Source organism: Hydractinia symbiolongicarpus, chromosome 5 (genome assembly GCF_029227915.1).
Source record: "Hydractinia symbiolongicarpus strain clone_291-10 chromosome 5, HSymV2.1, whole genome shotgun sequence".
NCBI classification, from domain to species: Eukaryota; Metazoa; Cnidaria; class Hydrozoa; order Anthoathecata; family Hydractiniidae; genus Hydractinia; species Hydractinia symbiolongicarpus.
Window position 1 is genome coordinate 23,700,313 of NC_079879.1, and position 12,730 is coordinate 23,713,042.

Consider the following 12,730-nt stretch of genomic DNA (forward strand, 5'->3'; position numbering starts at 1 on the left):
TAACTTTAGCTTATTAGTCATTGCTTATTTTTGTTTACGTTGACTTGGTGTTCCAACTACATGGAACTGTGAAATAACCAATTCAGCAGCTAGCGAAGCACATTCCCACGTTTACTTCAACAAACAACAACATTGAAGCTTGGTACCTAGTTTGGTCATCCGACTCCTGCGGATCCAGAAACAATAACAGTTCCTTTTCTTTCACGTAAAAGTCGTTAACCCGACCCGTTCCCCACTAGGCTTCACAAAAGAGATTTAGACTGCTATGTCGACTTTGTTTGAGGACAAAAAAGATAAGTCTTGTGATAAGTAAATTCCTTTTAGCATTATTACACTGCATTGCGAGCTTATGCGATAGATAATTTATTATGCTGAACCAACACGAGTGTAAAAGCAATCTCCTTATTTAGTCATATTTTTAAAACACAGTAATTAAGTTCTCCTTTTTTAAATCTATATCGTATATGATCTTATACCCTATCCTCCAGTATTTCTGATAAAGTTTGTTTATAGACGAGGATATTATTTCTTAACCTTGGGGTTTTCCTGTAGCGATGTCAACTTTGACCTTAATTCCTTTTTTATCACGTAGCTGGTAAATATTCTTGGAATGCTCGATATGGTTTGATTTATGGCAGTATTTGATCGGGCGTGTTTGTATTGTCTTTTAAGGATATTAAGTAAATTACTTCTGAGTGGCGCATAACAATCAGGTTATTCATTCAGTTCCGTTATCTAATGTTTTATTCTTCAGGGAAGCCCCCATCTCGTGACAGCAGTCTCGTTGTGTTTCGAAAAAAACATCAAAACAAGCAGAAATAAACACTTTTACTTTCAACTTTTTACTTCCTTCACATCGAGCCTTGTACCTTTCAAACAAACAATAAGGTTAAGTTAAAGTATTTCCGCATCAGATAACATTTTCACTTTCTTCTTTAAAACAGAACTCTTATTTTTTATCCATTTCGAACGTTAAGCAAATATCGGTAATGCCATGGCGTGGTCCCATGTCATTCTTCTAATGTCATCGAGACAGTCATGAACAACAACAGTCTTTGTTTAGAACAGGGGTTATCACATTACGTGTATCATAAAACGACGTTTATGTGCGTGTGTGCAATTCCTAAAGGTTAAAAGTGCATGATGGTTTCGTTAGATCCTTTTTACTTAGCATGGCAATTAGGCAAACCTAGATAGAAACAGAATTTGTCATGCGTTTTGTTACTTCCAACGAACATTGCTTTCGTCATTTATGTTATCTCACCCAAGTATCACAGATTGTTTACCTTCTGTCTTCTTTCACACGTGTTTATACCTATATTTAGCACGCACATATGACTATCAGCTGGCAGCGTTATGAAACGACACTTTTATGTACATCCTTAAATGGTCATAGTCGTGGTAATTCAGCCGGCGAAACGTCATTACTTTACATAAATTAACGCGCTAACCCAATGAGTTAGCTGCATTGTCATAGTGACTTTTGACGATGTAATGAAAGGTCGATCGGTTCATTAAACACAACAGACGCGCCTGTACACGAAAAAACGCCATGAATAATCACCTAACAAACATGCACCTCGTTTCCAGGGCACTTTTGCGCCTCTCCGACCCTATAAAAGACTCCTGGCAACGAGACTGTCTGTATATTGTTCGCGTGACATTATTTACAAAAATGTAAGACCGTAGTTGATTTTTCGTGTATTATCTGATAATCATAAAAGACATACGTGCAATATCGTGTCAAAAGTATGAACAGAAAGTTTTTGATATTGTATAACAAACTCTAAGGAATTATGTCTGCAGAGTTTTTAAATTCTTTTGCGTCAAATTACTACTTTAACGGTGCGATAATCGATATAACTTGGAGCAACGCCTGTTTAAAAAGTTAAACCTCCAAGCTTAAACAAATAACAGATTTTTGACATGTTTTTTTTGCAGATGCAGATGTATAAAAATCAAGTGTTAATCCTTATAACTTGTGTTCAACATTCACAAAGAAGAAAAACACTTTTTTGCCATATTTACCCGATTTCTGTATTAAGCCGCCGCCCCACCGAGTTCCCAGATCGTCACTTAATTAAAGGTAAACCCCGTGGGAAGAAGTTCGATGACCGCCTCTTTTTATAAATTTTTTTAATAAACGGTTTTTTTTCTTTTGAAAAACATCTGAACAAGAAAGTCAGGAATTTCTTGTTTTTTGCCGGCAAAGTAACAGTAGAGAAGGAGACTGGTCAAATTTTTTATTAAGGATTAACATTGTGCAAGAGAGGGCTATTTCTTATTCCGAAAAAATAAATTATTTCTTGCTAAATTATTATTTCTTTTTGAGCGGTTTATAATGTAATGAAAATGCTTGTAAAACTCTTGGTAAACATCGGATTGGTGACAAGATAACACGCCCACAAATCTTTATTTTAAAACGTGTTTGGATTTATTTGGGTATTTCGCACGTGCCTTTTACTTGATTTTCCCATTCTGTAATTTATTAACGATGTGTTTTTTCGTGGTTTATCTTGGTACGTACCAACTTCGTCCACAGACCGGTTCGCTTTTCAGAGACGTTGCAATTTCTGATAGTAAAAGGTGCTGTAACAGCGCTTGCATATTACATGCAAAATATTTAACACTAACATTTACGACGAGTTAGAATGCGCAGGTTTTAAATGGCCTTGTGGCCAAGAACACTGATTAAAAAGGTTTTTATGATATTTCTCCTCGGTCCTTTTTGCAATTTAGCAATAAAAAGCCATTGGGACGAGGTTGCGAAAAAACGTGTGCCATGTTACGGATACAACACGTGTTTTAGTTTTCTTATAAAACACCTTGTACAAAAAAAAGGTGAAAATTTGTACGTGAAGAAATACTTGTATATACAAGCATGGTAGCTGTATCCTAGCAACACAATGGATCGTACGCAAATATAACGACAACCTCATCCCTATTTTTCCCGAGAATGAGATCCTCGGTATATTTTGCCATATGCGTTATTTTTGGCACCGCTTGCTCCGAAACAAGTCTAGTTGGCGTAAAATGGCTCATCATTTTCGGTGACATAATCATTTTTAGTGTGACAGAACCGGATATCCTCAATTTTTTGTTTCACAGCATAACAAAGCCGTAATTGCAATTAACGATTTTCCGTTCCTTTTTCTTTTTCTCTTCCTCTTGTGGGTGCACCTATAATTGCTGACTTTCAACTTATGTCAAAACGTGGTTATAAAAAGTTTAACAAACAAAACCAAACCAATTTACTGAAGTAATTTTTCGTTGTTTGTTTATTTCTTGTCTCCGTTCTATAAATCTAAATACATTTACGTTATTTCATAACACTGCCCTGGTTTTCCACAAGAAACGCTGCAGATGCACGAAGACACGTGAATATTCATTATTCATAAAACTTTGCGACTCTGATTTTTTAAAAATACAAGCGTTAAATAAATGATCAATGGACCTATTTGAAGCTCAAATCAACCGGGGGTATGACGTATAGAACTCCAAAGAGATATATGTCAAATTTAGAGTTTTCTTCTCCCCCCTTTAAAGAGTATAAAAATAAAATAATGACACTACAAGGTGAAATAGTATTTCGTATAGGTTTCTATTAGTACGTATGAATAGGAATGTTTCGGCTTTAAGCAGCGACTTTTTAAAATGAATTGAAAATTATTAAGCTAGTGTGTTTTAAATCTTTAGCCTAGAAAAGACTGCTAAAATATTTTAGTATTCAAGCTATGTGAAACCCACCGAGCGAGGCGCAAGAAAATGTCTGCGAATATATCCAGTGAATTTGTTAGCAGCGCAGGTGGCTGTAGGGAAACCTCCCGGGGCTTTACAAAAAAAACAATCGTGGTAAACTTTAAAATAAAATATTTTCCCCAAAAAAGAAATGAAATCTCACTCTAATTAGTATCATCAGACGGAAAATACGTAAGTTATAACCGCTAAGGATCAATACGGGAATGCCCACGTGTTAAAATTGGCGCCCATGTGAGCATATTTTTATTTTGGATCACTGAATTTTGATTGGCTAATGAAATAAACCAACGAATCAAATCTCTTTATTCTTGATGACGACAGGTGCACGTGACTGTTGTTTTGGAGTTTCAAGCAACAACAGAAATTTTTTAGTAAGAAAATCATTTCAAGCCAAGCGAACAAGATTTATATAATTTTATCGTTATACTTTTAAATAGAAAGTATATATATATATATATATCAAGGAAAATTTTAATAACATGAGCTTAGCATATCTTTTAGAAGCAGCAAGAATTGTAGAACAAAGAGAAAGCAACGGTAAGTTAAAACTAAGCTAGTTACAAACAGTTTCACTTGTGTAAGAATTAAAAGTTTGGATTTTTTTCAAGCTTAAAACATATTTGTGGTCGCTTTTTTAGACACGAACGTAAAATATTTATCTCTGGGAATAAGAAAGGATAGAAAGTACGCAAAACGATCTCAAACATATAGGTACGTGATCGCTAGCTAGCTAAACCTGGCTACCGCATTGTTTAGTTTTGACATCGTTTCAAACTTTTTTACTGGCTGTTAATCTCGATGAAGTTTTTCAATGGTATTCTCATTTTTTTAAATTTAGAGCTACACATAACCAGTTGGAAAAAAATAGGTGAGTAGAGTTGGTGCCTTGTATTATTTTTAGCTATCGTACAAATTATTTTTATTTTTATAAAAATATTTTTCTCTCAACTTTACACGTGGTTTTACCTGTCAGTGATCGAGAAAGATATCATGTGCCGGTTTTAAACATATATTTACCATATATATAAAACCCTTTTTATATTTTGTTTATATTTTGAAAAACTTCAAACATGCATAAATAACAATATTTTAATCTTTTTAGACGAGCCCATTTACGGGACTGTTTGGTTTCACTAAGAGATTTAGTACCGTGCTCTCCTGACACAAACAAAGTGACTACACTTAGCTTGCTTCAAAGTGCTAAACAATACATAAAGGTACGTTTTATAATAAATACTTTTGTTCCTTAAACAGTTGGCAGAAGTTGGTTGTCAATAAATTGTAGTTGCATCCATTTCATTTACATGTTTTAAGATGGTTATGACTTCCTCATGTGCCATGCGTTTATTCAGTTATCTAAAACTTATGGGTGAAATGCTTATGAATAAATGATAGGTTCAAACACTGCGAACCCCTCAGTTTTTATTATCGGAAAACTTTAAAAAATTTGCACATGCTTCCTCTGTTTATTTATATTTTTGTACTCTATAAAGAAGTTTTTATTTACATTTTTAGCCAATCGCGATAAGGATTCGCTTGATTGCGTTCTTTTGTATACCACAGAGAATAGAAAGATCAGGGAAAACCCCTACAGATAACAAACAAAAATATTTAACACGTGGGTCAAAAAATCTTTTTATGACTCATATGACGGCATTGAATGACCATGTGACATACTGTGTAATGATTGTGTATACCCTTTGAGTCATGGGAAAGTTTGGGTGTCAAAAGAGAAAGTTTGAATATTGTTGATCATCAATAAATCTAAATAGAGCTTCATTAATTATGCAAGATCGTGCTGAAAGCTAAAATGTTTTTATGCCCAACATTTAAATTAGGCCTGCTATTTATTCTAAAACAATCACCTGTTCTGGTGCTCTCCTTCACTTTAGAGACTTAGTTATTTAGAACTTCAGCTTGATTTATACAAGGCCAGTAAATAGGCCAGTAAATTTTAGTTCAATTCCTTCTGAAATTAGTTTTGATTTATAGGCTTTTGTTATATCACAATATAAGATGTTTCTAAATTTACTGTGTTTATATTGTCTTTACAAATGCAGCAGGCCAATCTGCAAACATGTTCTTAAATTTAAACGAAAAAAGGTGGCTTGTCTTTCTGTTGTAGTTAGATAATCACTAGATTTTCTTTTTTATAGGTCTTAGAGAACCATGACATAGAATCTCAAGCCGTTAAGAGAACTTTGTGTGTGGAACAGCAAAGGTTACGAAAGCAACTTTCTAGTTTATTAAACAGTTTCACAAATGGGTCTAGTGTTGTTTTGTATAAGTCTGACACATCCACTTCTTCGAATTCATCTTGTGAAGAAGATATAGATGTCGAAAATGACGATGAAACTGGGTATGGGAGTGCTGATGACAGTGCTTCAACTATATCAGGAAGCAGTCTGAATAGTGTACTATAATATCATAGCTCATAAATATATTTTTGCTATTAAATTTGAGAAATTGTAAGTATTCAGAGAAATTACTTGAAAATAAAGAATATTGTATTTATGTAAGGTTTATAGAGCATGTTTCGTGTGTATGATTAGGATTTGTCTTTGTTAGCAGTTAGACATTTTTAGTGTGTGTTTTGTGAAAATGTATATCACCATATGATTGGTAAAACCTCCAGTCATTCACATCAAAATCTGCTAATTTCAGGTTAGTCACCACAGAAATAGAAACATTACATTCATTTTGAATACAATTGTAATTACATTTTTGGTTCCACCTTAAAACGTACCCACATTGATACTATTGATACATTATGATGTATTAATGGTTGCTAAACTATTTTGAAATTGATGGCTTGTTCCATTCACTACTTTTCATTTTAATCAAATAACATTAAATATTTAAGAAATCCTGTGGTGTCAATTTTTCTTTTTATTGTTAAAGTTTAATGCAGGTACTGGAAATGGTGCAAAAGGTGTTTTGCTTTGTTTTTTGTCTGTGCTTCTCATTATTGTAACTTGTGTGTGCATGTTTCTATGAAACACAAATTTAGCCTCAAGTATTTTTTCAACCAATGTTAAAAGTGTAAATTTTCCATTTAATTTATCTTTTTGTAACAGAATAATCTAGAAGTGCTTTATTGTTTGTCACATTAGAATTTGGGGTTTTGTCCTCACTGTTTATAACATATTTAACTAAATCAAAAAGGGCTGCTAATGTAATGTGTATGTTTTAGTAGTTCGTTTGTCTAAAGTTACACATTACATTATGGCTTTGGACAACACATAACTTTATCAGCTAGAATATATATTTGTACATTCTTCATTCCTTTGTTTGGAATTAAATCATCAACTTGTCAATTTTTTAGGCAATATTGTGTACATTAAGTAGGCGCCAGGAATATGAATTGACAATTTTGCCAATGCTTATTTTTGGCTTGTAAATATTTGCAAATGTTTGGATAGTAAAACCTGGAGAGGGCTGCATTGCAGCCATTCCTTGTTTTGTTATTGCAACATTTTCAATTCACTGTAATTTATTTAGCAAACTTTATTTTGTTCCATATAATATTTGAATCTCTTGTAATTTATTTAGTTGTTTTTTTTGTTAGATATAATGAAATAATGAGGTTGGAATGTTATTTTCATCAAGTTTCTCTAATTTTTATTGCTATGAATTATTGTATTGCTATTATATGCACACACACACTGGTGGATTTATAAATCAATTTTAAAATTTCTGTTTAAATTAATTGTTGTATTTTGATTTAGTTTCTGACACGATTGTCCTGATTTTAGCTCTATTTTTATTTTACAAATGTGTTCTGTTAGTCCTTACGTGTAATGTGATCTTTTTTCAAAAATGGTGTGGTGCTTTCATTAATAATGTACTGAGATCAACGGACCACTTTGAACTTTAAGATCCAAGAAGATAATGTATGTTACCCTGTTATGATAAAATACAACCAACCAAAAAGTAGTTTCTTGTTATTCGATAATTTGTTTGCTGGGAAAACCCATAAACAAATTCAAACAGGTAAATAGAATCTTTAAGATTCTTAAATGTAAACATGTGGAAGTGTTTACGCATGATTGCACGCTCCGTCGCATGAGAGCGAAATATTTTGCATTGCTCAAGCTGTGGTGCCGCAAGAATTAACTCTGTTTGCATTACTCCCTCGGCATAAACATTGGCTATATTTCGCCACGTGTAATGAAAGAAGGCATTTGGTTGAAGTTTTTTTTCGGAACTGCAATTAAGCGCATGATGCATGAATGCGTGCATTTTCGGTAATATTATGTCAGAAAGGTAGAAGGGGACAGTGCTCTTGCATTCAAAAGATTTAAATCAAGCGGAATTCAAGCAAGGTTGACCTCCAACGCTAAAAAAAGTAGTCCAGGTAGCAGTGTTGCGATTGGGCGGCAAATAGGGCGGTTCGCGTGGGCTAATAAAAATGGCGCAGGGGCTGCAAGATAGAGCGAAAAGTGTAGTAGAGTGAAAAATTTTTACCCAGCAACATCGCTCACATATTTTTGTTATACAATTGACCTTTAGAATATCTATGCATTGATGAAGTTTGCACGTCCCTCCAACAGGTCTAAAATTACTGATAACAGAAAATGGAAAAATTTGCTATCACTTATACTTTCAAAGGGACTACAATGACAGTTTTCTAATCAGGATTTAATCTAATATCTGTAAAATATATAAAAATATAATTATATCTTCAATATGCCCATAACACTCTTGAACCAGGGTGGTAAGTAATTTTCATAGATTTATCAGCAACCTTCCATCCTAACAAGTAATCAGCAGAAAGCAGTGAAAATTGCAAACCAGCAGTCAAAACCATATATACTATTTACATGGTTGCTTGTGGTGAAGTAGTTTGCAAACCGCCAAAAAGGTAGCATTAGGGTGCTCAGTGATCAATATTGGGAAAAGGACTAAGTATATACTAGGTGTAGCTGTTTGGCCACTCTTAATTTTTGCCTAATTATGTGGTATAAATATCAAATACGTTACTGATAATACACCTTTACTATAATTCAATTGTACATGTGTTCCTACGGCTCTCCATCGTTTTACAATATCGGAAAAAAGGAGGTAAAAATCGTGTTTTTATGAGAGTTTGTTAGAGACGAAAGCATGTTTTCTCCAGTTTTTTAACTTCCATCGTATCAATTTCTTTTAAATTTTCAGAAAACTTTAATAATAATAAGATACAACTTATGTGTACTTTTCATTAAAAACAAAAGGCGGCAAGAAAAGTTATCACGAAAAAAACGTGTTTCCTCCTTAATAAACTCTTATAAAAGTGTGATGTTTACCTCCTCTGATCGCAAAATAAGCTGCGATGGAGTGTTAGTTTTCCTGAATTATAGTAAAGGTGTATTAGTGAAACCATTAACCTTTCGCTTCTATAAGACTTTCTAATATTCTTCCTTCCTCAGTAATTCTTTGTTAATGTGATCTTTTTGATTTACTGGGTCAGTGATATTTTCTTACTCTTTGTTTTATATGACAATGCATGTTACCACTTACCCCAAGACTTTCCACATACAAACAAACACACTAGTTCTGTTCTGCCCGGATAATAAACGCTGTCCTGATTATGTATGGCAGCTTGCCCCGGTTAAAAACAGGGCAAAACAGGTCGACTTATATGTAAGACAGTTAAAAAATATAATTTGGCACTTATAAAAGAAACATAATCATCAGGGCAGGCCAGTTTTTATATCATTCGTCGTTGTCATCAAATAGCCCTGGTGGCAAAGTTTTTATTGTTCTCAAATAAAACGAAATTTAGTGGAAACCAAATTTCGGGATTTGCAAGTTTAATAACTTATCGCCAAACTTAATTCCCGCAAACAAATAATTTAGCTCATCCCCAGAATTCAATACTCGCGAAAAATAAAAATGAGCCCACCCATTCTCAAAATCTAGTTCGTGAAATTTAGTTAGTTCAAAGTATATTTGAAATGTACTCAGAGTTTATACTAAAGAATTATGTAGAGACTTTTTGGTTATGTTTTCAATGTTGTTTTATCCTGCAGAGAAAAATTATGTCGAGACTTTTTTCTTTTCTTCTTTTTTTCTCTACTTCTTTCTTTCGCCATGCCTAGTCAATATTTCATTCACAAAAGTTGGAAGAAAATGCCAATCACAGCCTGCCTAATCTGGGCAGAACAGTTCCCCAAATTGTTATTGCCGAAGTGAAAAGTAGGGTGACACTTTGAGCACAAATTGTAATAATTAGTATCCCATTAATGTTCTTTGGTTTGTAGTAGTTTTCCCTTATTTTAGTTATTTGCACTCAAATTTGCACTTATTTCACTCTTCTGTTATTAAAAATAGATCTGAAGTATATATATAGTTATATTATTATTATCATATATACATATGTTTGTGTGTGGGCATAAAACTTGATGCAATAAATTATAACGAAAAGTTGGATTGCCGTTTTTATTTACAACCTCTGTGGACATTTTCAATGATAAAAATGTCCAGAGAAGTTTGATGAAATATCCATAAATAAAGATGTTGCAGTGGTTATATTCACTTTTATAGAACTGACTGAACATGATATCTGTCATAAACCGATTGAGGATTGCAGCAAAGAAGACTGTCAACCGGTTTTCTATTTTGCGTCGATATAGTACTATTGACTACACATACAAAAATTATGATGTTGTGAGGGATGACAGATTTTCTGAGGTAAATATTATGCAGTACAATGTTACTTATGTTTTAGAACTTTTGCGTAAAATACTTTAGGAACAGAAATTTTGGGATTTGTTTTTTTGCAAATTTAGCTGATACTTGCAAAAACCAGCAATCAAAAATAGTTTAGCTCTGGGTTTATAACATCCAGAAAATCCCAATATTAAAATAAAATGGATGTTGTGTTTGCCATGGGAAGAAAAGTTAACTTTAAATTAAAGAGCTTGGAAAGTTGCCTGGAAAATTTGTATATATTAAAAGAATCCTGATTTTTACAATTTTAGAGTTAGAATTTTAGAGTTCAACTAACATCAAAAATAGCTCTAAATAAGGTGATGCATTTTGTAAAAAAAAGGCTAAGGGTGAAAACAAATCAATCATATCAAAAGAACTGACCCTTTAGCACATGTAAATCTCTATTCTTAAAACACGAAAAGAACAAATGAAACGTGTGGTGTCTCATTAACATTTTATCCACACGGACACAATATGCACATACAAAACAAAGGAGATATGGGCACTAAAATTGTCACAAATATATACCTGTTTTCAATGTTTACATCCTTCTTAGTTGACAACCTAGATCAATAATATTTTTCTTCCAAGCGCCCTGTTATCTCTCCTTCACTCCAGTTTAGTCTTTCTGCTGTCATTGCGCAGGAAACTTTCGGTCAGGCATACAGTACTGCTTGAATGTAACTTTACATGTACGCGAGTTTTACGACCTTGTGTAACCATCTTTTGTCTACATAAAGAACCTTTACATATTTTTTTTAACTTAATTGCTTTCTATTGTTATTGTCGTGTGGAGTCATAACAATAAGATTTGATGAATCCTTTTGTTGTCACATGTAACACGCATTGTTCTTAAATTTTTAAAACACGATCTAAAAAAGAATTTCCATCGCAGCCTTTCGTTCTTAAATTTTTAAAACGAGATCTAAAAGAGCATTTCTATCGCCGCTTTTCATTGTTAAACTTTTAAAATTGCTCTGTCGTTTCCATTTAATTTGTCAACTTTGCCCATATGTCACTTTTAAGGAGGCAATAGGTGTTTCAATGTATAGAAGAAATACATCACTAAGTTATAGTTTGTGTACTAATAGCGTTTAAAATTATGGGCGATCACTGATCAACGATCCCTAGATTTTGACATGTGATCAGCCAAATTTTAGCCACTATCGCTGTGATAGCTGCTGCAAACTGTGCATCAGTACAGCCTTGCTTATCAGTGCCTCAAGAATCCAATAATATTGATTGGGGGGGGTGAGGGGTGGGATGTATAGAGATAGAACTGAAAGACAAAAAATAACAATGTATATTTGAAATAAAATTTTTTTTGACTTGCAACGCTGTTTCTTTCTTGTAAGTGCTAGAATTTTTGTGAGGATCTCATTCTAGCCATCCATTAGTTTGCATTGTCTTGGCTTCTTTATCGATGGTTGCATTTTCTCTCTTTACCAATGCCCGCAGTTTAAAACTATCTTCGTCATACAATGTATTCTTAAAGTTGGTAATTAAAATGGTGATGGATCCTTCTTAAAAATTATAAATGCAGAAAGAGATAGGGTACAAATCATTTTTGATTGCACAATTTATATTTGTTATACCCTTGCATCGTCGTGTCATAAATAAAACTTTCCTTTCTTTATGAAAAGCATCATTATCAGCAACGCTGAAAGAAAGATCTTTTGGAGAAAGAAATAATTTTGTTCTTACTCGAAAACCGCTCACTCTCTGACAACTCAAAACGCAACAGTTCTTCATCCAGGATATTTAATTACATTGTCACAAATATTTTTTTTGTATTAATGCTTCACTTTGTCCACATTTTTTTACAATTTTTACCCTTTGCATGAATCACAAGTGTGTTATCTTAATTATAAGTTTGTTCCAGATTTTTTAATCTTTCTATATGCCATTTAAAAAATGCAGCTTTTAATATATATATATATCCTTTTTTTTAAAGTTGTTGCTTGAAGAATATTTTGCCACCAAACTGATGTACCATTTTTATATTTTATTATTCTTATTGTATTAAAAGATGTTACTTTTACCCACTATTGACAAAAGATTTTTAACACGAATGGCCATGTGCTTGGCTGGTAACATACAGGTGATTAATATCAAAAAGAAAAACGTTTTAATAATGCTTTTTTAAACACAAAAAATATATTTTCTTTGCATTTAAAATTTGTTATTTGGTCTTTTCATTTCTTTTCTGACAATTTGACCATTAAAAACACTATCCTCGTAATCACACAATCTTGGGGTAATCAGCTGATTTCAT

At 33.0% G+C, this 12,730-nt stretch overlaps 2 protein-coding genes across 3 annotated transcripts in view; both read left to right on the forward strand.

The window, feature by feature from the left end:
* Window positions 1–12,730, forward strand: part of LOC130645517 (D-2-hydroxyglutarate dehydrogenase, mitochondrial-like) — a 90,154-nt gene that overhangs the window by 63,127 nt on the left and 14,297 nt on the right. Inside the window, exons 1-2 of one of the 2 annotated variants that reach the window (XM_057451528.1) lie at window positions 8,292–8,476; window positions 10,288–10,434. In XM_057451528.1, the coding sequence (XP_057307511.1) occupies window positions 10,300–10,434 (135 nt within the window). In that variant the 5' untranslated portion in view covers window positions 8,292–8,476; window positions 10,288–10,299. Of the gene's footprint in view, window positions 1–8,291; window positions 8,477–10,285; window positions 10,435–12,730 lie in introns of those variants that run through there. The other variant, XM_057451529.1, reaches the window with a different exon arrangement.
* LOC130645522 (max dimerization protein 3-like) lies at window positions 4,118–7,468 on the forward strand. Its single transcript, XM_057451534.1, has 5 exons — window positions 4,118–4,296; window positions 4,398–4,470; window positions 4,598–4,627; window positions 4,862–4,976; window positions 5,916–7,468. Exons 1-5 carry the CDS (start codon window positions 4,239–4,241, stop codon window positions 6,180–6,182), a joined length of 543 nt encoding a protein of 180 aa, XP_057307517.1. The 5' UTR covers window positions 4,118–4,238; the 3' UTR covers window positions 6,183–7,468.

Excerpts from the sequence above, each read along its gene's own strand:
- LOC130645522 (XM_057451534.1), top strand. The coding sequence starts at position 4,239 with ATGAGCTTAGCATATCTTTTAGAAGCAGCAAGAATTGTAGAACAAAGA. Across the intron at positions 4,297-4,397 it reads AGAACAAAGAGAAAGCAACG|ACACGAACGTAAAATATTTA; the intron begins GTAAGTTAAAAC and ends TCGCTTTTTTAG. Across the intron at positions 4,471-4,597 it reads AAACGATCTCAAACATATAG|AGCTACACATAACCAGTTGG; the intron begins GTACGTGATCGC and ends TTTTAAATTTAG.